The sequence below is a fragment of the Scylla paramamosain genome, chromosome 12, assembly GCF_035594125.1.
Source record: "Scylla paramamosain isolate STU-SP2022 chromosome 12, ASM3559412v1, whole genome shotgun sequence".
Classification (NCBI taxonomy): domain Eukaryota; kingdom Metazoa; phylum Arthropoda; class Malacostraca; order Decapoda; family Portunidae; genus Scylla; species Scylla paramamosain.
The window spans coordinates 18,462,343-18,485,447 of NC_087162.1; the positions used below are offsets into that span (position 1 = coordinate 18,462,343).

A 23,105-nucleotide genomic window follows, 5' to 3' on the forward strand; every position below is an offset into this window, starting at 1 on the left:
ATAAGTAACATATATGTACACACTTGTTGAGGGCTAATAATCTTGAACATCTTTATTTTAATAAAACCACATACTTATCTAAAAAATAATAATAATAATGATGATGATGAAAATGGTAATAATAATGATGATAATAATAGTAGTAATGATAATGAAAATGGTAACAATAATAATAGAGGTGAAGGTGAAAAGAGACACAGGTGTTATGAAGCAAGTTTATTCCCAACTAGTTTCACAAAACTAGTCAGGGATAAACTCACCCTGTAACTCCTGTGTTTCTTTTCACCTCTATCTCCAACTTGTCAAAATGTCTCAACAATAATAATAACAGTTATAATAGAATAATAATAATAATAATAATAATAATAATAATGATAATAATAATAATAATAATAATAATAATAATAATAATAATAATAACATTTTCTTTTGATAAAATAGGAAACTTCTAGTTCCAAATCTGGTTTGATCTGGAACACAGAGATCAATCTGACCCTTAAAGCCCGTAGAGGCAATGTGCTATAGAGTACAAATAAACAAGTGTGCAATGGTGTATATTTGGGGCATTCAGATTTAGAGAAAGCTTATGATGAGGAAACTAAGGAAAGGTCGTGAAGCGTTTTGAAAATTTGTGAGATAAGTAGCAGATGGAAAAAACAAAAAGTTAAAAATTTTATGTAAATAGTACTAAAGCTTGTGCTTAAATGAGAAGTAGTGTAAATCAGTGATTTCCCATTGAAGCAGTGTTGCAGTAAGAATGTAGGTATCCCCTTAGTTATTTTCTTTAATGCCTGTGTGAGTGGAGTTCTAAGGTGAATGCAAGAATATTGGGCAGAGCTCTGAGTTTGATAGTATGGAGAGGAATCTGGATGCTGCTGTTTGCAAATATACAGTACAGTACTACACTGCTGGCCAATGCAGAAGAGACTGGAACAGCTGGTAGATGAATACAGAAGGCTGTGTGATAACAGGGATTTGAGAGTGGATGAGATTAAAGTAATGAAGCCCACAAGGATAGTAACAGAATAAATCCAGTTCTGTAAGTTGAGTTCCTTAAAGAGTTAGACTGTTTCAAGTATCAACAATAAGGATGCATGTTGTTATGGATGAAGGAATAAAGTTAGAGATTAAGTGCAAAATTAATGAAATAAGAAGGGTGTGGAGAAAAACCAGTAATATATCATGAGGAGTGAATGCAAAGAGAAGGTTGTGGAAAGGAGTAATAATAATAATAACCTTCTGCAATGTATAGTGCTGAAACATGGAACATGGAGCTAGGATAGAAAACTGAATGCAATGAATATGAGGAGTCTAAGAAATATGTGAAATACCACCTACTATAACTGATGGGAAGAAAAATTAGGAGTGTGAAGGAAAATTAGTGTTGGAAGAAAAGAGGCTGATGAAGCAGAGTAAGGAGTGTTAAGATGGTCTGGGTATGTAGAGAGAATGGGAGGTATAGATGATTGGATAAGATGACTGAATGTGATGAGGCAAGAGCAGGAAAGAATGGTTGTCTGTGATCATCATCATCGCCATCAAGAATCATATCTTTGTTATCTTCAAGGAAAGTCGATCTACATTATCATCAAGGATCACCATTGTCATCAAGGATAATCATTGTCATCATCGAGGATTATTATCGTTATCAAAGAACTTATCAAGGATCATTGTCATCATTGAGGATTATTATCATCATCATCATCATTATCAGCATCATCATCAGCATCATCATCATCATCATCGTCACGATCATCATCGTCATCATCACCATCATTATCATCATCATCATCATCATCATCAGGAATCTATCATAATAATCATCATCATCATTATCGTCAGGAATCATCATTATTATTATTATCATCATCATCATCATCACCGTCACTGATGATTTACCATCACACACACAGCACTACCTCAGTCCCGTTAAAGTGAATATTGAGTGAAACCGTACCATGAGACAGACAGACATACAGACAAAGATTACAGGATTGAGAGAGAGAGAGAGAGAGAGAGAGAGAGAGAGAGAGAGAGAGAGAGAGAGAGAGAGAGAGAGAGAGACTAACATGTGCATGTTATCAATGCTGCCATAAGGAGGTTTCTTGATTAATCCAAGAAATATCCACTGTGATGTTTATCAGTCCCGAGGCAAGTATTTCCGGGTTGACCAGAAATGGTAAACAGGGTGACTAATATGGATTATTTGATAGCTACATACTTAGAGTTTGTCTTCAGACTACATTCACACGGTTTGGCTTAATTTGCAGAATATCTAAAAATCACTGGAAGGACACAGATGATCGCACGTATATTTTTAGCCCATGACGAGAGAAATAACACATTCTTAGTTTTAGGTAGGTAAATAACTATTCAAGTATTTGGTAATATACAATTAATAGAAAATTTTAACAAAATACGTGGAATGGCATATAGGAACAGCATAGGAGAGTTGAAATATAGAGAGTAAATCAGTATCGCGAGCCGGACTTAACAGGCGCAGCAGTGAACACACCCAGGGAGGCCAGCCACACAGACAGAGCACGGCCCATCTCCACCTTAAAGTGTCATTCTCTCCACTATTTACACCCCTTATTTACTCCTTCCGCGGAGGATGAGTGCCCGGTAGTGAGGAAGCAGAGAAAGGAAGTGTTGCGTGCGCCTTGAAGTGCGAGAAGGAAGCGATAGGAAGTAAAAGTGTTAATAGGAGCCCTCACGGGAGTGGAAGAAGGGAAAGAGGGAGGAGGTGAGGTAGGATGAGCGGCGGGAGGTGGAGGAGGAGGAGGCTCACGGGAGGAGGTAAGGAGGCCAGGTGACCACAAGGCGCAGGAAGGACCCTCTCCGGCCTTCTTAATGCTGGAGGCCGGCGAGTACCAGCGCGTGGCCCTCGAGTCACCCTCACAGTCCCCCACCCAGTCCAGTGACCGCCTCCTGGACAACAAGTGTGTCCAGTCCAGCGCCAGCTCGTCCTCGGAGGACAACCTCGACCTCGATGTGACCTCCACCGCCCAGGTGAGGACCTCCCCCCACCCCTCCCTCCAGCCTGCACCGCCTCTTCCTCTGCACTGCACACCAAGGTAATTGGACTGTTTGTGCTGAGTGCCTGGCAGGTGTGTCGGCAGGTGGCTGTCACAGCAGTGTGTGGCCTGTAGCAGCTTGGTGCTCAGAGAGACCCCATGGCATCGTGCATGGCTGGGGAGGGCAGTGCTGCACCATGCAGTGAAGGGAAAATTTAACTGTTGGTGCTGTTTTGGAAGATGCATCTAAACATTTTTGTCCTTTCCTGCAAAGTGTATTTTTTAAAGACTGAGTGTACGTGTGTGTATGTATTTCTCACCTCAGCCATGCGGTGCCTCAAGGTGTGTGTCCTTAGTTTTCCTAACATAGTGGTTAATTACTGCATTGCTGAAGACTAGCCATGCTTGAGTGTCTTGAGCACACCACTGACCTTATGTTAGCTCCTAATAATCAGTTACATAAAGGCTTTGCTCTGAGAGGAGTAGGACAGTATTAAAATGTCATTACATGAAAAAATGCCTTAGTATATCAATTACTTTTTCCCTAGTCAGCTAGTAAGTTTTCAGTGGCTGTGGTTTAGGTTGTGCAGGCAGAAGGCATTCAGTCACATGAAACTTGATGAATTTTGCAAAATATATTACAGTAGATTTTGGATTTATTATTTGTGCATACTGCAATTGACTCACCTAGTCTCAAATAGTTATGCATTCAGATCTTTTGATTAAGGAAACATTTCTTTATTTTTGGTTATTTTCATCATGCTTTCTTGGTATTAGTGGTATAGGAATTTCTTGGTATTTTGGTATTTCCTGGCATTGGTACATTTCTTCCTGAAATAATAGCCCTTTCATATGGAGATCCAATGTATACAAATTGAGACTCGGTGACAGTTAATCTGAAGAATTTGCAGTATCATTAGTGGTTCAGTAGTTCCTGCTAATTGTAATAAAAAAATGGAGGATGATAAGTGAAACTGTTTCCACTTAGGAGACTGGACATTTAATTAAAAAGTTTCTTAGCTGCCAGGAACACTGGTTGTGCCATGAATATAATTTTAATAGCCCAACCAAGAGGGAGGTCATGGCCTGCAACAAGTCTTATATGAAGGCACATCACTGAGCTTAGTCATGAGGTAAAATAAAAAGTTAGATAATCCACCAATGCCATGACCATTAAGTAAATACCAGCACTCCTCAGCTTAAGGTTAAGTGTTAAGGTTAAATGTGAAGTTAACAAAAATAAACTGGCTGCTTCTCAGAGATGAAAGCAGTTACTATATCATTATGCATTCATTAGTTTAGATTACTACCATTATCATTATGTAGTTCAGAAAATAAAATGAAGTACCACTGCATTCCATGATCATTGGTAAAAGTGCATAAGTGACAGGAAAGTTTCAGTGCATGAGTTTTGTTCTCTACTTGTTGCATTCTCTCTCTCTCTCTCTCTCTCTCTCTCTCTCTCTCTCTCTCTCTCTCTCTCTCTCTCTCTCTCTCTCTCTCTCTCTCTCTCTCTCTCTCTCTCTCTCTCTGTATAATGTAGTGTTCTTGGTTCAGTGTGGATGATGACCATGCTTCTTTCTCTCCATGCACATTGATGGCTTCTTAAATGAGTGAGCCCTCCCTCTTCCCCCTTAGTGGTGTTGGTGCATGTGATTGGTAGATATGCAGGGGAGATGGCCCTGAGTGGTGTTTGCCAGGTGGGAGGGGCTGGGCTCACTCATTAGGCAATGTGAACAGCTCATAATTCATTAAGATATTCCTCTAGGACAGGTAGGTGAGGAGTCTGATGGTAGGTACAAATCTCCTCCTTTAGACATTTGACTTTTTATACTTGTGTGAAAGTTTTGGGAATGGTTGCAGTTTCTTTTTTCTAATCTACTAATATAACATAACTATAGCATAGATATACACCTACTACACACACACACACACACACACACACACACACACACACACACACACACACACATTTCATAGTGCATGCCAAGGTGAAAGTTAAAGGTGAATGTAAATAAAAATAAAGGTGATGATGTTTGAAAGGAGTAAAAGTGAAGTGGTTGATTATGAGTGTGCATAATAAAGTAAGAAATTATGCCCTAAGTCCAAGGAAATGTGAATTTAGGCTGAATGGTGTAAAAATGAGTTACATAAAGTTAAGTATCTTTGGTCAAATATATGCAGGCATGGAAATATAGAAGGTGAGACATGAGTAAGAGATGTGCAAGTGAGGAAAATGTTTGGTTTTCTATGTACACATGATGGAAGAGAGGATGTTGTGCATGGAGGTGCAAACAAAGAGTCTGCATAATGGATTTTATCAACAGTCACATAGGTACCACTATAAATATTAGTGGAATGAAAGATATCAAGAATTTAAACAGTTGAAATGAGCTACCTGAGAAATATCTGTGATGTGAAAATAATGGGATGGTGAAAGAAACTGATAACATATTTGATATATCAGGTAAAGGTGAACATCTGATATGTAGAGTGATGGAAGGGATGAAATGCAGCACCATAAAGTAATTTGGTAACAGAAAAAAGTGAAGTGACTCAGAGGTTATATGTAAATGAGTATGACAGATTTGGTGGGAGTAAGAGAACAGCTTTGAATGAAATGGGCAGATATAGTAGATTACTGGAGTACCACATGTGAGAGGATGAAAAGAGAACAGTGCATACAGGGACAGATTTTAGTGGAGACTTCAGTACTGCAGCCTTGGGGGAGTTTTTTGGAACAGTTTCATGTTGATATTTGTCATTCAATAATGGACATCACTCAGTGCTAAATGAGCATTTTAGTCGATCTTATTTAGTTGATACTTCAGTGAAGTAAGTCAATGGAGACTAACATAAAAAAATGTAATAAAAATAAGTTTAAGAGAAGTTAAGAATAAGGCAGAAAGCACCAAGACAGTGAACCTTGTGAGCTCATCACCTTGTGTCTTGCACTAGATAGATACACTACACTTGCTACCACAGACATGCTAAATAACAGTTGTGATGAAAGAAGAAAGTTGTATCTGTGCACCATTAAAATCTCTAATGTGTAACTGTCTATGAGAAGCAGGAAATTAAGTCTTGATTTCTTGCACAAGCCACTTCATTAAAATAAGAGACTCTCTCTCTCTCTCTCTCTCTCTCTCTCTCTCTCTCTCTCTCTCTCTCTCTCTCTCTCTCTCTCTCTCTCTCTCTCTCTCTCTCTCTCTCTCTCTCTCTCTCTCTCTCTCTCTCTCTCTCTCTCATAGATATTCCTCAGATTGCCATTCCCTTCAGTGTTACATGTCTATAAATTCACTCTTGGTGACATCTCTGGGCAAGACAGTAATACACAAATGATACAGCTGAGGTGTGTAACAGTTTGGAACAACATAAGTTACATTGATAAAATAGTACTTGGCAAGCAGTATCTATATACATTTTTAAGAATTATAATTATTTCTCAGATACTTTTCATTTGTTAATTTTGTATGTAGTTAATTATAATTTTCAGTTTATATCCATCAGTACCAAATATGACTGTGCTAAAAACATAACATTCTTTAAAGGAAGTGGTGAAACTTCCTCAGAAGATTCTTTGAAGACATTATCATTTGAACCACCATAGTAGTTACTATAGATCATTTAAATCTTTTACATCTTAAAGTTAGAAAAGAGATAAACTTCTCAAATATTGCAATAGTAGTGCTTTCAGCATGTCTTTCTGCTTATTCTGTTATAAATCAAGTGTCATATTAATAAAGGCATCCTTACAAAAATTCACTTGGCATTTGAGGCATTGGTTGTCTCTGCTTATTACTGTGCTAATTAAGTATTTCATATGCAGAAATAATAAGGTCTGGAGTTAGAGTATATCTACTTATAACACTAAAGTAGTTCCCAGGAAGGCAGATAGTATAGTGTTTGTAGTGTGAGATAACAGCTAGGGTTATCTGGGCTTGTGCTGTGGGGAGGGAGGAAATGTGTGTGTGTGTGTGTGTGTGTGTGTGTGTGTGTGTGTGTGTGTGTGTATGGTGAGGGCATGGGTGGGTGTGTGCTGTAAAGGAATGTAAATTTCAAGAGAGAGTGAGTGTAATAGGAAGTAACATTGTTGAGAGGAATGTTTGTTTAAGAGAGAGAGAGAGAGAGAGAGAGAGAGAGAGATGCCTATTAAAATAAAACCATTATTCTCCTTTCCTCCCATCTTTTCTTGCTTTGCTTCCTTTTACCATCCCTTCCCTTGTCTCCTTCAACCATTCTTTATTTCATTCTCTCATATCTTCTTCTTTTGCCTTTCTTTTCCTTCTGTTCTATTTTTCCCTCTGCTTTTCCCCAATTGTTTTTCCTCCTCCTCCTCCTCCTCCTCCTCCTCCTCCTCCTCCTCCTCCTCCTCCTCCTCCTTCACTTTCTCTTACCCAACTACTTATCTGATAATGTTGCTTCCTCTACTTCCTTTCTTCTCTCCTGCCTTCCTTTCTCTCCACCATCCTCTCACTTTCATTCTACCTATTCCAACACATTTTCCTTTCCTCCTCCTCCTCCTCCTCATCATCACGTCCAGCAGGTGAAAATGGCGAGTGTGAAGCGGAAATGGCAGATCTTCCCAGGACGCAACAAATTCTGCTGCGATGGTCGAATCATCATGGCACAGCAGACGGGCATCTTCTACTTCACCGTGGGACTCATTGTGGTCACCAGCGTCCTCTTCTTCGTCTTTGAGTGAGTGTCGGGAGCAGTACTCAGTAAATAGGTTGTTGACTCAGGAATCAGGTTAGGACTCAGTAGTTGGGGTGTAGGATTCAGTAATCAAGTTGTAAATGGTGAGTCATTTGGGAGCTTTAAAAGATCAGACAAGTTTATGGATGGGGATAATTGGTGGAAATAGGTGGGTACATTTGATATATGGACTGCCATGTGTAGGCCTGTTGGCATCTTGCAGCTTCCCTTTAGTGGTGGGTTGTGAGGGTTTGATTGGCCATGGTCTGTGGTAAGGTATGAGTAGAGTATGATATGTGTGTTGGAATTCAGGCCAGAGTAGTGATTTATTTCTTCATTGGGTTTGTATTTGTATTTGATGTTCTTAATTATTTAATGCTTGTTTATTTTTGTCTTTTAGGTAAATTCCGTTTTGCAACTTTGGTTCTGTACACAATACTTCCTGATTTATTTTACTTCTCTTCCATTTGTTAATGAAGTCTTTTCTAGTTTCACTGTCTCACATTAAGGTTTCCAGTGTTTTCGTATTTGCTATTTACTATCCTGCATATCATGAGTAAATCTGAAATTTCCATATGATATTCTTTTTTGCTCAATGGATATTGTGGTGTTTTCAATCCAAGTGGAGTGATGGAGATAGAGCCAAATGAGTGTTTGATTGGGGAAGGTATGGATGTGGTTGGTTGGTGGAATTCTGCCATTTGCCCCTAAAATTAATGAATGATTGAAGGAGTTAAGGTTTAGTGAACCAAACAAGGTTTTGCAATGACTTGTTTTTTGAATGACTGATTGCGGAAGAGTTTGAAACAAAGAAATAAAAATTGTGAACATTGATTGTGATGTTAAAGAGAGCATATATTTCTTTTTCCTTTCCTTTCCTTTCTTTTCCTTTCCTTTCCTTTCCTTTCCTTTCCTTTCCTTTCTTTTCTTTTCCTTTCCTTTCTTCTTTTCTTTCCTATTTTTTTTCCTTTTTTGTTACTTCTCTTTCCCTTTTCTTTCATTCCTTTCCTTCTTTTTTTTTTCAAGTTTATAAACCCCCACTTTACTATTAGAGAAACTCTTCCTTCCTTCCTTCTTTCTTTCTTTTGTCCTGCCATAACCTTAACATGTCACTTACCTCACTCCCTCCCCACAGCTGTCCATTCCTGGCGCTGAACTTGACACCTGCCATTCCTGCTGTGGGTGGCCTCCTGTTCATATTTGTCATGTCAGCGCTGTTCCACACATCCTTCACTGACCCTGGCATCATACCCCGTGCCACTGTGGAGGAAGCTGTCTACACTGAGAAGCAGATAGGTGAGGTTATATGGAAAGTGAGACCGGAGGAAGTATGTACGAGTATATTATCCAATATGCTGCTTATCATGGGAGGTTTGGAGAGAAGAGGGAGGGAGATATGGTGGCTTGCTTGGGAAGGAAGGGAGCAAAGACGTGATCTGTGAGATTGTAGATAAAATGTTTGACCTTAAAGCTCCTTGGCATCAAGATATAGGCAATGTATACAAGGTAATTGAAGTATTGATCCTCAGTATGCATGCAGTTAAGGACTCTGAAATAATTATATATAACTTACCACACATTTTCTCATGCATATATATATATATATATATATATATATATATATATATATATATATATATATATATATATATATATATATATATATATATATATATATGTGTTAGATACAGTCGACCCTTCATTTAATAGACAAAAGGGGACCAGCAACAGTCTGTTAATGGAAAATGTCCATTGCTGAAAAACCATACTTTGTGTTCAGTACCACCATGTAAAGTACCACTCCTAGCATAGGGTAAATGTATCATGCATATTAAAGATACAGTATTCAGGATGCTATGTACATATTTATATATTAAATAGTGAAATATAGCTTTACAGAACAGTATAAATACACAGTAAATGTTTTGCTTACCTTTTATAATATGTACAGGGTATGTACAGGACTACATATCACATGACTCAGATGTAGGCTAGGCTACTCTGAGTGCTGCTTGGAGGGAAACTGCCACTGCCTCCCCCACCACCTGCTGAACAAATTTTCAAATAATGGACATTTGTCCATTTGTTTGGATCATTGTGTGGACAACATACTGTATCTGTTAAATCTGAAATCTATTAAACCGAGGTCTGTTAAATGACTGTATCGCATATACTTTTCTTCATACTTATTTATGAAACCTTCACTGAATAGTTCCATGTGATAAGATTATAAGTACCATTAAGGAAAGTTAACCATTTAGATTACATGCACATAAACTTGAATATCACAGTCATTTGTCTCATTCCGTCCCTCAGAGGTACCAAATTCAGGCAATGGTCCTCGCCTGCGGCCTCCGCCCCGCACCAAGGAGATCACAGTCAATGGTGTGACAGTCAAACTAAAGTACTGCTTCACCTGCAAGATCTTCCGGCCTCCAAGAGCCTCCCACTGCTCCATTTGTGACAATTGTGTGGGTGAGTAAGTTAATCACCATTCCACTGGCTTATACCATTCCACTGCTTATAAACCATCCTTGCCATCAGAGGAACTTTTCCTTCCTCTTCCTATCTCTTCACAAGTATAGTGATAGTGTGGCTCCCATTTCAAGGCTGATATGCTTTGGGTAATTGCTTGGTCTCTCAGGTTAGTCACAAATAACTGAAGGTAAGAACCAAATCTGCAAAAATTAAAAAGACTTCCTTTTTTGCAATACTCCTAATGAATGAGATTTTTTTTTGTCTTCTGTAATGACTTACCTAAGCTGAGGAAGGTTTATGCCTGTTCCTTTCCAGAGAGGTTTGACCACCACTGCCCATGGGTGGGGAACTGTGTGGGAAGAAGAAATTACCGCTACTTTTATCTCTTCATCATATCTCTTGCCTTCCTGTGTGTCTTCATTTTCTCTTGTGTCATCGCTCACCTTGTGATATGTAAGTATAGGTCATCTAGTATGTATATTCATGTATATTTTGAGAGGAAATTAAGGTTTATTGCATTTACTGTATATTACTTATTGTATGTATTTCATGCACACAACCTTGTAGATGCACATTACCATGTGGGCATTCCCTTGTGGAAACACTGGGACTTGAACCTTTCATCAGTTATCACCCTATGTTCTGTATAGTGTTGCCTTGTGACAGCTCCTTCCTTCTGATGTGTAATTGGTAATAAGGGTGATGGAATCATATCTTGTTAGCTTCATCATTTATTTGATTTAGAGAAAACAGGATCCACCCTCCTCTGAGTTTAGTGCAGATATCCCTCTAGCTGTCTCAGTAGCAGTATACAGAAAAGGTCATAAGTTTGTTGTGAGCTGGATACAGCTCATAAACCTTCTAAGAATAGTTCATAAGCCTTATGAAAAATGGAGAATAATTCGCATCAGGTTATGAGTACTCCTAGCTTGTCAGTGTGTTGTGAGTTGTGGAGAGGACAAATGAGAAGTTTATAAGCTACTCACAAATGATAATGGTGGAGCAACAATAATTGTGGTACCATAGTGCCAAAGCATTTTGGTTAGGTTTGGTTAGATTTTACTTGAAAAACTTTAATTCAAAGTTTTGTAAGAATTTAATGGCTGTTACAAGGGAGTGAAGGTGGTTCACTTGAATCGTATCCCTGGCACACTGTTCATGCATGCATAGGTCCCCAAGTGCTGGGTAGACCCAGTGAACCTACACCGGGAGCAGCAAGCCCCAAGACTTCACCCAGCTAAACCTAACCAAGTATTAATTAACCAAACTATCTTGTCAAAGTAGTTGATTAGGTGTGGATAGGTCTTTGGTTTAGTCTAGATTGGTTTGATCTAGTTAGTGAAATGGCTTAGAGCAAAGAAGAGCAGGGATTCATTGAGCCGAGCAATTGGGCAGAACCGCATATCTAAACTTGTACCCTGAAAATATGGTGTTACTATCAAAATAATGCTTAAGTAAATAGTATTAAGCAATTGCATAACTACAGGGTTGGTTTCATGCTGGTAAGGTTTATTGGTACTGCTTGTCAGTAGTCAGTAGACTTCTTCTTCTTCTTGTGACCTATATTGTTCTGAACTGAGTTTGGCAGCTTCTGCTGCTAGAGTAAATTCATGCATTCTTTTGAGGTATAGTATATTGATAGATTCTCATTTCTGCAATTATCACATTAACAAAATTTCTATATTAATTTTCTCTTTAAAGTGAGAATAGCATACTAACGTATCCTTATTATCATGATAGGAGTGTTTCTAACACAAAATTAGCACTATTGGTAGCAGAAGATACACTTCATAGCGTCTTTTAAGTAGCTCATAAATCACTCACCTCAGCCAGGAGTCGCCTTATGAGTTACTCTGCATAACTCACAAGTCTAGGTCCTAGGTATGAGGAGAATTTAAAAGTTATGAGTAGCTTTAAGAGGAGTTTTTATGAAGTTTTCTGTTTACCGCCACTGGCACCCTTAATTTACTTAGCCTGGGCTGAGAGGCACCCACCACCCACATACAAATACATCTGTCACATGGTTTTGGAGAAAAGGGTTTATAGGTGATAACTGGTGAAACGTGTAAGTCCAGGTATTTCCCCAGGGGACCGACACCCTTAGGAAAGTCAGGAAAGAGGTGTGAATAGGTGAGGAGTGCCCATATGGCAGTGGTTTCCAACCTGTGAGGCGCGCCTCCCTAAGGTGGCACAAAGGGCTGCCAGGGGGGGGTGTAAGCACTTCTTAAAGTAGAAAAATTACTTAGTAGATGATTATATATCAACATTATTGATTTTGATGGAATACATAATTGGTTAAGACATAAAGGTAAGCCTATACATTCAGTCATACATACATAATTATGTATTGTATATTTTTTTTATCTGACTTGTGCCAACTATGACAGTAAATAGCAGTATTTAAACAAGAGTGGAGGGGGCGCAGGGAACTTGTCATTTAATGAAGGGGGCGAGAATTCGAAAAGGTTGGAAACCACTGCCATATGGCAATATGTGTCCATATGGTCATGTGCATAAATTATATTCAATAAATAATATATGGTACAAAAGCACCAGTGAGACAGGCTGTGTGATAGAAAAGTTTTCTCTCTTCTTGAAAACATTTGAGTTCTAGCTCTGAAAACTGGACAGTTTGGAGTCATAGTCTTCATATACATAATGGGTTTAATTGGCAATAGTTGCTTAGTTATGGATATATCGTGTTGTGTATGAGAGTCTCCAAATAGCAAAAAAGAAAGCTTGGTAGCTAGTAGTGTTTGATGTTATGAATATGCCATTCTGTATATCTACTGGGAGAATCCTCCAAGGGATGATCATAAAAATAAATGTCACACTTGTTAAGTCCATAGTTATAGTGCTTACTTTCATTTGTCCTTTCCTTCTTTCACATATGTCACTGATACATTCTCTTAAATAATTCTATTATGTGTAAAGTGATGGCATTACTGTAACTCTCTCATTTATCTCTCTCTATCATGAGCAGTTATGAAAAATGAGAATGCGACTTTCATGGCATCAGTCCAGCGGAAGCCGGCCTCAGTGATCGAGGGCGTTATCTGCTTCTTCTCCGTGTGGTCGATACTGGGCCTTGCTGGCTTCCACACCTACCTCACAACCTCCAATCAAACCACCAATGAAGATGTGAGTCACTAAAAAGGACAAACATTTATACTGTTTACACTCATAAATATTAAGCCAATTTAAAATAAAGCAGGTATTTATTAATTTATTTACTGATGTTTCTTCATTTTTAGTCATCCATCCAATTTGTTCTTCACTGCACTGGATTTCTGGAGTTTTGTTTTTCTTCTGAGGTAATGCCTTATGTTTAGAATATTATGTAGCTAGCTGTATAGAAGAAAGCTGACAAAGTGAAGTTTCAGGATTTCTGTTTTCATAGATTTCTAATTTTCTGCATGCAAGATGAAAGTGAGCACAGGAAGGAGGAATAAGAGGAAGTTATGAGGAAAGGCAAAAAAGACTCCATTGTTTTCTTCCCTGTTGCAGATCAAAGGCTCCTTCACAGCCCGGCGAGGAGAGCCCAATTTTAATCCTTATGGTTATGGCAATTTTTGCCTTAACTGTTTGGCTGTTTTGTGTGGCCCGGTGCAACCGAGCCTCATTGGTGAGTGACACATTTGTTGGTTCTCTTTATTCTACAGTTTTGTAATTGATAACCATTTTCATTTTTTTTTTGCCCTTTTCTTCTTATTTATTTATTTCATTTACTCTTTATCTCATCACTTCTAGTCTCTAGAAGGAACCACACATGCATACATACTCATAACATACATATTTTACTCCTGCTGAAAGGTGAAGGTTATGACTTCTCAACTTAGTACATCCTGTACCTGTCCACTGCAAGGTGAAAAATAGCTGCAGCATAAAAGGAGACAAACCTAGTTCTGTCTGCTTGGCCCAGAGTCTTTCAGCTGTGAGCTGAACATGTTAGCCACTACACCACCAGGCCACTGTACAAGTAGTGATAAAGTTAAGGATTAAACTTAACTTTTGTCATGCAACTGAAAGGATTAAACTTGACTTTTGTCATGCAATTGACCAGTGTATCAGAAGCCTCTGATTCCTATAATTGTTGTTGGTCACTGTGCCCTGCTTCCAGGCTTCCTTGGAATTATCAGTTGGTGTCTTTGCTCTCATGCTACTAGTCAGGTGTAAGAGAACCATAATTAATAATGTGCACTCTCACTGACAACACTGACTGGTTGCTGTGTTTTGCTACACAGACCGCCGGGGAGTGGTGACCTCAGAGTACCTCACCATTACCCAGGGCAGGCCAGGGGACATCCAAGCTGCCTCCAGGACCTACGGCACAGTGTACACTGCCCAGCCCACGGTAAGCATCCTGCTCTTAATAAGTGTGGTGTGAAGATCAAAGGAATGGGAAGTGTGGATAATTTGTAGTATTGTACATTTTGTCATCACAGAGGGTGTCTGAGTTCTGAGGCAATGAGCTATGAATGTTCAGAGATACAAGCAGTCTATTCTCTAAATGAAACTGTGCTCTTGATATTATTCCCTTTGCTAACTAAAGTTCAAATTTGGCGCTACGCACCATATTTACTTTGTACACCGTTTTGCCACTACCCAAGCAGGCAAGCAGGATAGCCCTGTAGCAGTTTATTTTGAGACACTAGTTTAAAATTAAAATTCAATTTGAAAACTTGTCATACTGCACTACAGTGAGTCTGGCTTGAGATTCAACAGCATACAGACCTCTTCCAGTCAGCCTCTCAGAGTTATAGAGACGGGAGGATTGCACTGCATAGTGTAGAAAGCCTGCTCCATTACATTAAGTCCATGAGTATGCAAAACAGACCTGTTTTATGCTTTCAACCAGCCATCTTAATAAATTATATGAATAAAGGCGTGTATAACCCAAAAAGAAGAATGGGAGAAAGGAAAAATGTGCATGAGAGAGAGAGAGAGAGAGAGAGAGAGAGAGAGAGAGAGAGAGCGCCTGCATCTCATAACTTGGGGCTGCTCCTGCTGGACTTTGGCTACATCCACTCTTAAGTGCACGAATAGGCAAACAAAGGTGTCTTATACTTTCCAACAACTATCTTAATTCATTATATGAATAAAGGCATGTATAACTGGAAAAGGAGAGAGAGAGAGAGAGAGAGAGAGAGAGAGAGAGAGAGAGAGAGAGAGAGAGAGAGAGAGAGAGAGAGAGAGAGAGAGAGAGAGAGAGAGAGAGGTGCCTCATTTTAACCCAGGTTGTACACCTGACATATTTGAGTCGTGTTTGGCAGAAGCTTCAAGCCAGTCACTATTCAGTAGTATTACATCACCCACTAGGCAAGGTGCTCTCTCTCTCGTTATCAAGTATCAAGTATCAAGTAAGTAAGCATTACATTGTTTACTGAACGTATGATACTTTTTTTTTGCACCAAACGATTATGATGACAAGTTATGAGCAAAATGACTTATGAGCAGCCTTCCAGAACATATCTCACTTGTAACTCAAACACCCCCTTTTATATATAAAAGGTTAATTAGTTGAAGTTTATCACCTTGTGTTTGTGTGGGCGTTCAGTTCAGAGAGAGTGTTTTGTGGAATGACTTGAACCTGCCTATTGTGGAAATGGATTGGCAATTATAATACTAATAACATTACTGACAAGTTTTGATCTCTCATCTCTCCTTTTTGCTCCCCAGAATGGTTTGGTGTCTCCTCGGGCAGGGTCAGAAGGTCCTGTGGGCACACATGGGGCCAATGGGGGTGTTGTTGTTGGTGGTGGTGTGGGGGCCAGTGTGGTGCCTGGCACTATCCCTGTCATGGGTGGTGGAGCTATTGGTACAGAGAATTCCACCTCCACGGGCTCCCTCAAAAAGAAGTCCGTCTCTTCCCAATCTGTAAATGGTGAGTGAAATTGGTGACACACGGCTGACCTTGCTGTTTGAAGCACAGGTAGATGTGCAGACAACAGACAGACACACCCTCCTTATTCCAGTCTTTCACATCTTTCCCTGTGATTATGGTGGGGTGTTGACCAGTGTTTTTAAGTGACTGCATTTTTTTCCCAGTCATTTGATTCTAATGATGTTTCATTCTGTGTTCAGGGGATCATGAGGCTGGGATTCCATTTCTTTAGGAGCATTTTGTGTCCTCTAACTGTCATTGACAACAAGATTGAAAGAAAAGATGGCATTTTCTGAAGTTGTTTGTGTGAGATGCAATGGTGGTATGTTCTTGACTTGGAGTATAAAGGAAATATTTTCAAAGGAAGGCTGCCTTGTTTTTCTGCTTCATTTTTTTTTTTTCATACTAATTTTGCTCACTAGTGCTCACATATTTATATTATCAAATAAGATTTTCTGTATCTATTGACATTATTTTAATTAGAGAATACCGTTCAGTATGTATATGTTTTGATGAAAACCGACACGTATTTCAGAAATTATTTGATAGGAACAAATATTATAGGGAAGGGACTTCATGTTGATTCTCCTTCAGATGGAAACTAAGATTTGACTTTACATATGGAATTACTTGTATAATAGTTACAGCTTCTAACATTCTCCCAACAGATAATTATATGTTTTTATCACCCTTTATTTTCTTTTAATTTCTTACTTGCTTTCTTGGTGAAGGAACTAGTGCTCTCACTAACATATTTATCCTGGGGATGATTTGGTGTGGCCTGGAATGCACTGGGGTATTGTACATGCATTCATTCCAGTACATTCTACCCCAGTAGTTGAGAGCCTGGTGTTGGGATCACCTCAGGATTGGGTCAGATTTTTACTGTCAGGTGGAATGCTGTTGTTAGGAAGAATAGAAAGACTGCAAGATCGTGTTAGATTGGAGGAACAAATATAACAGGGGAAACCACTTGAAGGATGGAAAAATACAGGATTATATGAAAGAAAGAGGGAAATGAAGCAAAAAATTATGAGGCAGAGACTAGGAAATCATGGTGTTGATAGAAGGTCATAAATGGCTGCTTAAGATCTTAAAGAGTCAGACATGAGAGTTAGAAATAAATTAAATAAGCTAATATCTGTGTAAGTAAAGGAGAATTTGGTTGGGACAGTAGTATGAACTTGACTGAGTGAAATAGCCAAGTAGTACCTAGGTAAACTTGATTAAAAATAACTACCTTCTTGAAATGCCTTGCCCTTGAGTTAATATAATGTAGTTGCAGTGATGTAAGCTCTGTTCCAAGGAAAAGGAGTATAGATGGGGTATCTGGAGGATGGATCAGAAGTGAGATCCTGGCCAGGTCATTGTCGGGTTAGTGTAGGCCAGTGTGACTCTCGTCTTGATCCCTCTTCGGTGTGCTTGTGTCCATGAAGGTCATGTGTGGAACTATCGCGTTGCCCCAGCACTAGAGCTCCGAGCCTCCTGGTACTTTGAGCCCCATTACTACTACCACTACCACCACCTGGTCTAGTGGGGCCCAACACCAGCACTCAGGGGGTAAAACAGCCTCTCTCAGCAAGTCTCTATCACAACAGCAGCTTCTTCTCTGCCACCACCAATAACAAGCATCTCTACCTTGCATGACCCACAGGCTTTTTTCTATTTCATGTCTCTTATCAGTACATAAAGGACTTACTGATTGTCACCACTTATGTACGCTCACTGGAGGGTGAGAGGGTTGATGAGGGAAGGATGGGACATATTTCTCCTCTGAAATGAGTGTAGCTAAAGTTAATTGTGGTGGTAGTTTGTTGTTATTTGTAATAACACTGAGTTAGAGGTCTTGTGCTTAGGTGATATGTTTAACATGTTTTCTTTCTTTCCACATTACCCTTACCTGCAGATAGAGAACCTGATAATATTTAGAACAGGAGAATGCAATAGTGAGGCAGACTTCAGTCTGCCTGAGTTAGTCCTTAGGTGCAGTCTCTTTATGGTCCCCAGTGGAGGAGGTGGGATGAACACCAGCAGTGTCTTGCACTGTAGCCCATGCTCAGCATGATCCAGACATATGTGACCTTGAGGAGATACTTCAGCATCTTTCAGTACATCATTCATACTAGAATTCTGAGATTATCATATTGCAATTGTCACTTATGTAACACAAGGTACATTTTGTTTAATAGTCATATTTTTGCTATGATTGAGCACCAGGTAATGGTATGATGAATGTTTAAGAATACAAGTATATAATTGCACTTTATTCATCAGGTATTAGTATTTTTTTGTCAATAGCAAACTGTTTTCAGGACTGTTTTATCTTTGATGTCAAAGTTATTTTTGGAAAGTAGTAGAAATCAGAAGTAGTAAGAGTAGTGATAGGAGTAGTAGTAGTAGTAGTATAGTAGTAGTAGTGGTAATAGTAGTGATATAGTAGTAATGGAAATTTTAGATGTGGTATACATAGATAATACTTATATCAGTAGCAGTAGTAATAGTAATAGCACTGAATTTGTATTTAGGTTTTAATTATAGGTATGTGTGTAGGTTGTAGGTGGGAGTGTGAATGTGGGTGTGTGTATATGTGTGTGCTTATGTGCTGCACTAGCATCAGACCGACAGTGAGGTGCAGTCATCTAATATGTGTCCCTCTCTCTCTTCTCTCCCCACGCTGCCTCCCTCCTCTCCACTGGTGTTGGCGTCTACCCACCTCTTCCTCCTCCTCCTTTCTTCTGATAGGAATTAGTGTCAACAACAACATCATCATCAGTACCAGCCACCACCACCACCACCACCACTATCACCACCACAGCAACAACAATAATCACATCAACTTTAGCCAGGCAGACAGACCCACCCCTTGTGGCAAAGTCCAAAAGATGACTGGCCGAAAACTGAGAAAGAGTGTTAGGGATCCTGATGAGCAGCATCTCCCAATCATTTTGCACAAGCAGTCCTCTAGCACTTCTCTTGCCATGGAATAAGGCTAGCAACATAACAACTCATTCCCTGTGACCAGCCACCTCTGCTACTCCTACTCCTACTCCTACTACTACACCCTACTACTGCTACTGCTACTACTACTACTACTACTACTACTACTACTACTACTACTACTACTACTACTACTACTACTACTACTAAATCACCACCACTTATCAATCATACATTTTGGTTTGTGGTTTTGAGGAGTGTTTAGCATGGCGTGGTGGATATTCTGCCAAAGGTGGGTGATGAAGGAAGGCTGGCAGTCTCCCTCCTTCCCTCCCTTGCTCCCTCACTTCCTCCAAGCATGGTTGACTAGGACACCACCAGCACAATAGTAGCATAGGAAAAAGCATGCCTTGCCCACCACACCATATCTCTTTGTTGCGCTCTCTCTCTCTCTCTCTCTCTCTCTCTCTCTCTCTCTCTCTCTCTCTCTCTCTCTCTCTCTCTCTCTCTCTCTCTCTCTCTCTCTCTCTCTCTCTCTCTCTCTCTCTCTCTCTCTCTCTCTCTCTCTCTCTCTCTCTCTCTCTGTAACAGTGTGGATTGTTTATCTCTCCTTTTGTGTCAGATGTTCTCTCCTACTCTTGGCCATTTTGAGAAAACTGTGGATCACTCACACTGGTGCAGAATCTCGGTCTCAGGGCTGAATGTTGCAAATTGTAACATTTAGGTTTCATGAACATTGAAGGCACTCCAAATTTAGTCACACTATCTAAATTATCATGGCAGGAGAGAAGTGTTTTTCTTAACTAGTACAGAAAAAATTCCTGCAGCTGTGTAAGGAAACACTTCAGATAATTCCTTATGTTCTATTAAACAGATTAACTTCTCAAATTGTGTAATATCCATAGTTGGACAGGATAACAAAGAAATTTATCGTAATAACCAGTAAATTGATAATGATAACCTTATCGGTGATAACCGATAATCGATAACTGGCAATAAATTTATCGCCCGATAACCAATAACTGATAAATCAATAAATCCGGAATTCCAATACTAGTGATACAATATTGATATTTTCAGTAAAAAAGTTGTTCAATCCAAATCTTTATTTTTATCTTAGAAAACTTAGAAAAATCTTAGAAAAATTCAAATTCATTGTTTATTGAATGAGTGAAAAGTACTGTTTTAAGTAAAATTACTACATTTAATTTTGAAAGTTTACCTCTTCAATATGCTCATGTTCCAAGAACTAAAATTATCAATTATTACTAGTTTGGAACTAAAAGTGTTGGTGATACCAATGAATCGATAATGTGGGAAAAATAATTATCAAATAACTGATAACCTGATATCATTATCACAATAATTTATTGTGATAATGCCCACCTATGGTAATTTCCATGAGCAAAACAAAGTAACTATATGATAATGACTTTCATGATTTATGCTACCATTGAAGTAGCACACTGTAGTATTCAGGAGAGGGATTAGGGAAGGGGTAAGAAGCCAAAAGATTTTGCCCAAGTGTTCCATTGTTTTGTTTAAGTTAATTCACATAACTGAAACCTCAGTGTGGAGTTGTTGATGGCATAAATTAGGCAATGGGAGGCTGCTTTGGGTAGTGAACATGAACTAAGATATTTGATGAATTGGCCATTTGTATCCTGCTTCTACCCCTTTTAGTCTGTACCTCTGTTTTATCCACTCCTTTTAAATTTTTTTTCATCCTTTCCTCTTTTCAAAGTGCAACACTTCCCATCCTCCTCTTTACTAGTTTCTACCTTTAAGTTTTTCCACCTTCACCCTTTCCTTAATTTTCTCCCACTTCCACATTTGATAGTTTAAAGATGGCAATAATTTTGATTTCTAAATATCCAATCCTGTCATGCAAAACAACAAGATTATCTTAGGTCTCTACTCTTATCTTTAGATGGTCTTGAGTCCCTCTGTTTGTCCCTTTTCTTTTTTATCTCTTATTTCTTGTGTGTTTACATTCATGTACAAAATTCAGTGAGCTGCAGTAAATGTTAAACTATATCTGTGCTTCTCTTCCTTTCAAAGGGAGAAAGCAGTGGTGCTTTTTTTTTTCACTGTATTTATTTATTTATTTATTATTGTTTTTAAGAGTGTAAATATCTTGCAGGGAAAGATGTGGTAAGTGGTGGCAGCAGCCTGGGAGCCCCAACGCCAGTCACCTCACACCAGGGGACAGTGGTGGTGGGACCCACCGGGACACCCCCAGGAGATTTGTCAGTGACAGCTGGGCCAGGGGTGGGGGTGGGGGGAAGCCATGCAGGGGTCACCTCCAGTCAGCTGTACCTTCTAGACAGCTCTTATGACCTTGATCTGGATTCCATAGATGGCTCTGTGTCCCAACCCTCACATTCCGAGTCCTCGCAGCTGGGACTGATACACAGCAATGCAGTATAGAGTCTCTTCCTGATTCCACTATTCCCTCCCCCCACCACCTCCCCTTTGGTGCAGTCTGGCCCTCTTGTGACACTCGGGTCTGTCATTTGTGCTTACCTTGGCAACTTAGCAGAAAGTTATCTGCTCCAGAGACTAGTTGGTGTGTCTGTGTGGAGAGCTGTGAATATATTATTTTGCTGAACTGTTGTGATGAAGCTCTGAAGATCTGGGGAAAATTTTGCACTAGAGAATGGAGAAAGTTGAGTGAAGAGCAAGCCCTTCTTTTAATGAATCACACCTTACTTTAACTCTCTATGTAACAATTTGCACAATCAGTCTTATGTTAAGATTTGTAGCCCCATTGCATACTTCAGCCTTCAGTAACAAGTTGCTGGTGCTGCATAATACATATGTTTAAAATAAAAGATTTTTAATATTGTTACATAAACTCTGCATTACAGTGATATTACAGTGATAATGATAATGCCTCAAAATTCATACTGGGAATCTAACTTAAATTTCAGTTACTTTCAGATAAGATTTTCCTAATCTCAACATATACACTTATTTCTTTCTGTGTCCTTTATGCAAAGCCACCCTTGATGTTGTTGTGTGTTATAGGAGCATTGTTATATGAAGTCAAAGTTTATATTTAAATTTCATTTTTCACAACATATTCATCCGGTGAGGAGGGGATAAAAAGATTGGTCCTGAGGCATAAGATCCTGGAATGCTAGAGGTCTTATTGGCTGTCCCATTGTTAGTCATGGGCATCACCAGGACAGGCTTGAAAGGCCAAGAAAGGAAAGAGAGCAGTGCAGAAAAAGCTGGCCGACTGATGGACAGACATGCTAATTGTCGTGTGTATTATGCACCTGCACCTACCAAAGTGTACATAATGCAGTGCTGATGCTACAGATTATATATATATAGATATATATAGTGTTTGGTTCCTTGATGGACATTTGTGTTTGTAAATTTGTTAATATGCAAGGATGGACAGAATTTTGACTTGCCCCTACATGTCTGTGTGCTTATATTTCTACATTCAGATGTGTGCATTTGTACATATATACCCATGTCCGGACACAGACAATTTTATGATTTGCGTCATTGTTTTCTAAAACTGTCTTGCAGTTTTCATATATTTTGTTGTAAATTTGGAAGTATGGTAATAAGATTCAGATAGTTTCAGGTGTTTTATGTGTAATACATATTTTATTTTTGTATGCTTGAGTAACAGATGTGGAAGCCAGAAAGTGTTTAACCATAACCAAAGTTTTTCTCTGTGCTCCTTCCCCTGCTATTCCCAGAGGCTAACAGTCAGCTATATCTTGCCACAATGCTGGTGATTAATGCATTCTTAACACTTCATAGTAATGTTTTGTACTGTTACCATATGGCTGAAAAACATTATTGTTTATGAAGAGCTTGGATGCAAGTCAGTAGTTATATATGTAAGGGATAGAAAAGAAGAGAGTTGAATTCACAATATGGAAATGTTTTTTTTTATAAACTGTACAAGATGAGTTATGTTGATATTTTTAAAACATGTAAAATTTACCAATGGCTTTCAAGAATGTATCTGTTTAATCTTGAAAGTCCAAAGAATATCCTCATGTAGCTATATTAATCCTTTCTTTATTGATGGGACATTACAAACTTAGTTTTATGTTTTTGAA

At 39.0% G+C, this 23,105-nt stretch overlaps 1 protein-coding gene across 9 annotated transcripts in view; it reads left to right on the forward strand.

Annotated features, from left to right (window-relative positions):
- The first annotated feature begins 2,348 nt into the window (after positions 1-2,348).
- Positions 2,349-23,105, forward strand: part of LOC135105807 (palmitoyltransferase ZDHHC18-like) — a 26,757-nt gene continuing 6,000 nt past the window's right edge. Inside the window, exons 1-12 of one of the 9 annotated variants that reach the window (XR_010271012.1) lie at positions 2,349-3,012; positions 7,561-7,718; positions 8,851-9,011; positions 10,032-10,190; positions 10,509-10,646; positions 13,177-13,334; positions 13,448-13,507; positions 13,701-13,818; positions 14,438-14,547; positions 15,873-16,077; positions 18,820-19,306; positions 21,158-23,105. The exon at positions 21,158-23,105 is cut by the window's right edge and continues 6,000 nt beyond it. Coding sequence is in view for 8 of the 9 variants with exons in the window: in XM_064014353.1 (XP_063870423.1) it covers positions 2,854-3,012; positions 7,561-7,718; positions 8,851-9,011; positions 10,032-10,190; positions 10,509-10,646; positions 13,177-13,334; positions 13,448-13,507; positions 13,701-13,818; positions 14,438-14,547; positions 15,873-16,077; positions 21,158-21,444 (1,713 nt within the window). In the remaining variant the exon portion in view is untranslated. Of the gene's footprint in view, positions 3,078-6,268; positions 6,370-7,560; positions 7,719-8,850; positions 9,012-10,031; positions 10,191-10,508; positions 10,647-13,176; positions 13,335-13,447; positions 13,508-13,700; positions 13,819-14,437; positions 14,548-15,872; positions 16,078-17,513; positions 17,638-18,819; positions 19,307-21,157 lie in introns of all 9 variants that reach the window. The other 8 variants (XM_064014360.1, XM_064014359.1, XM_064014355.1 and 5 more) reach the window with 8 other exon arrangements.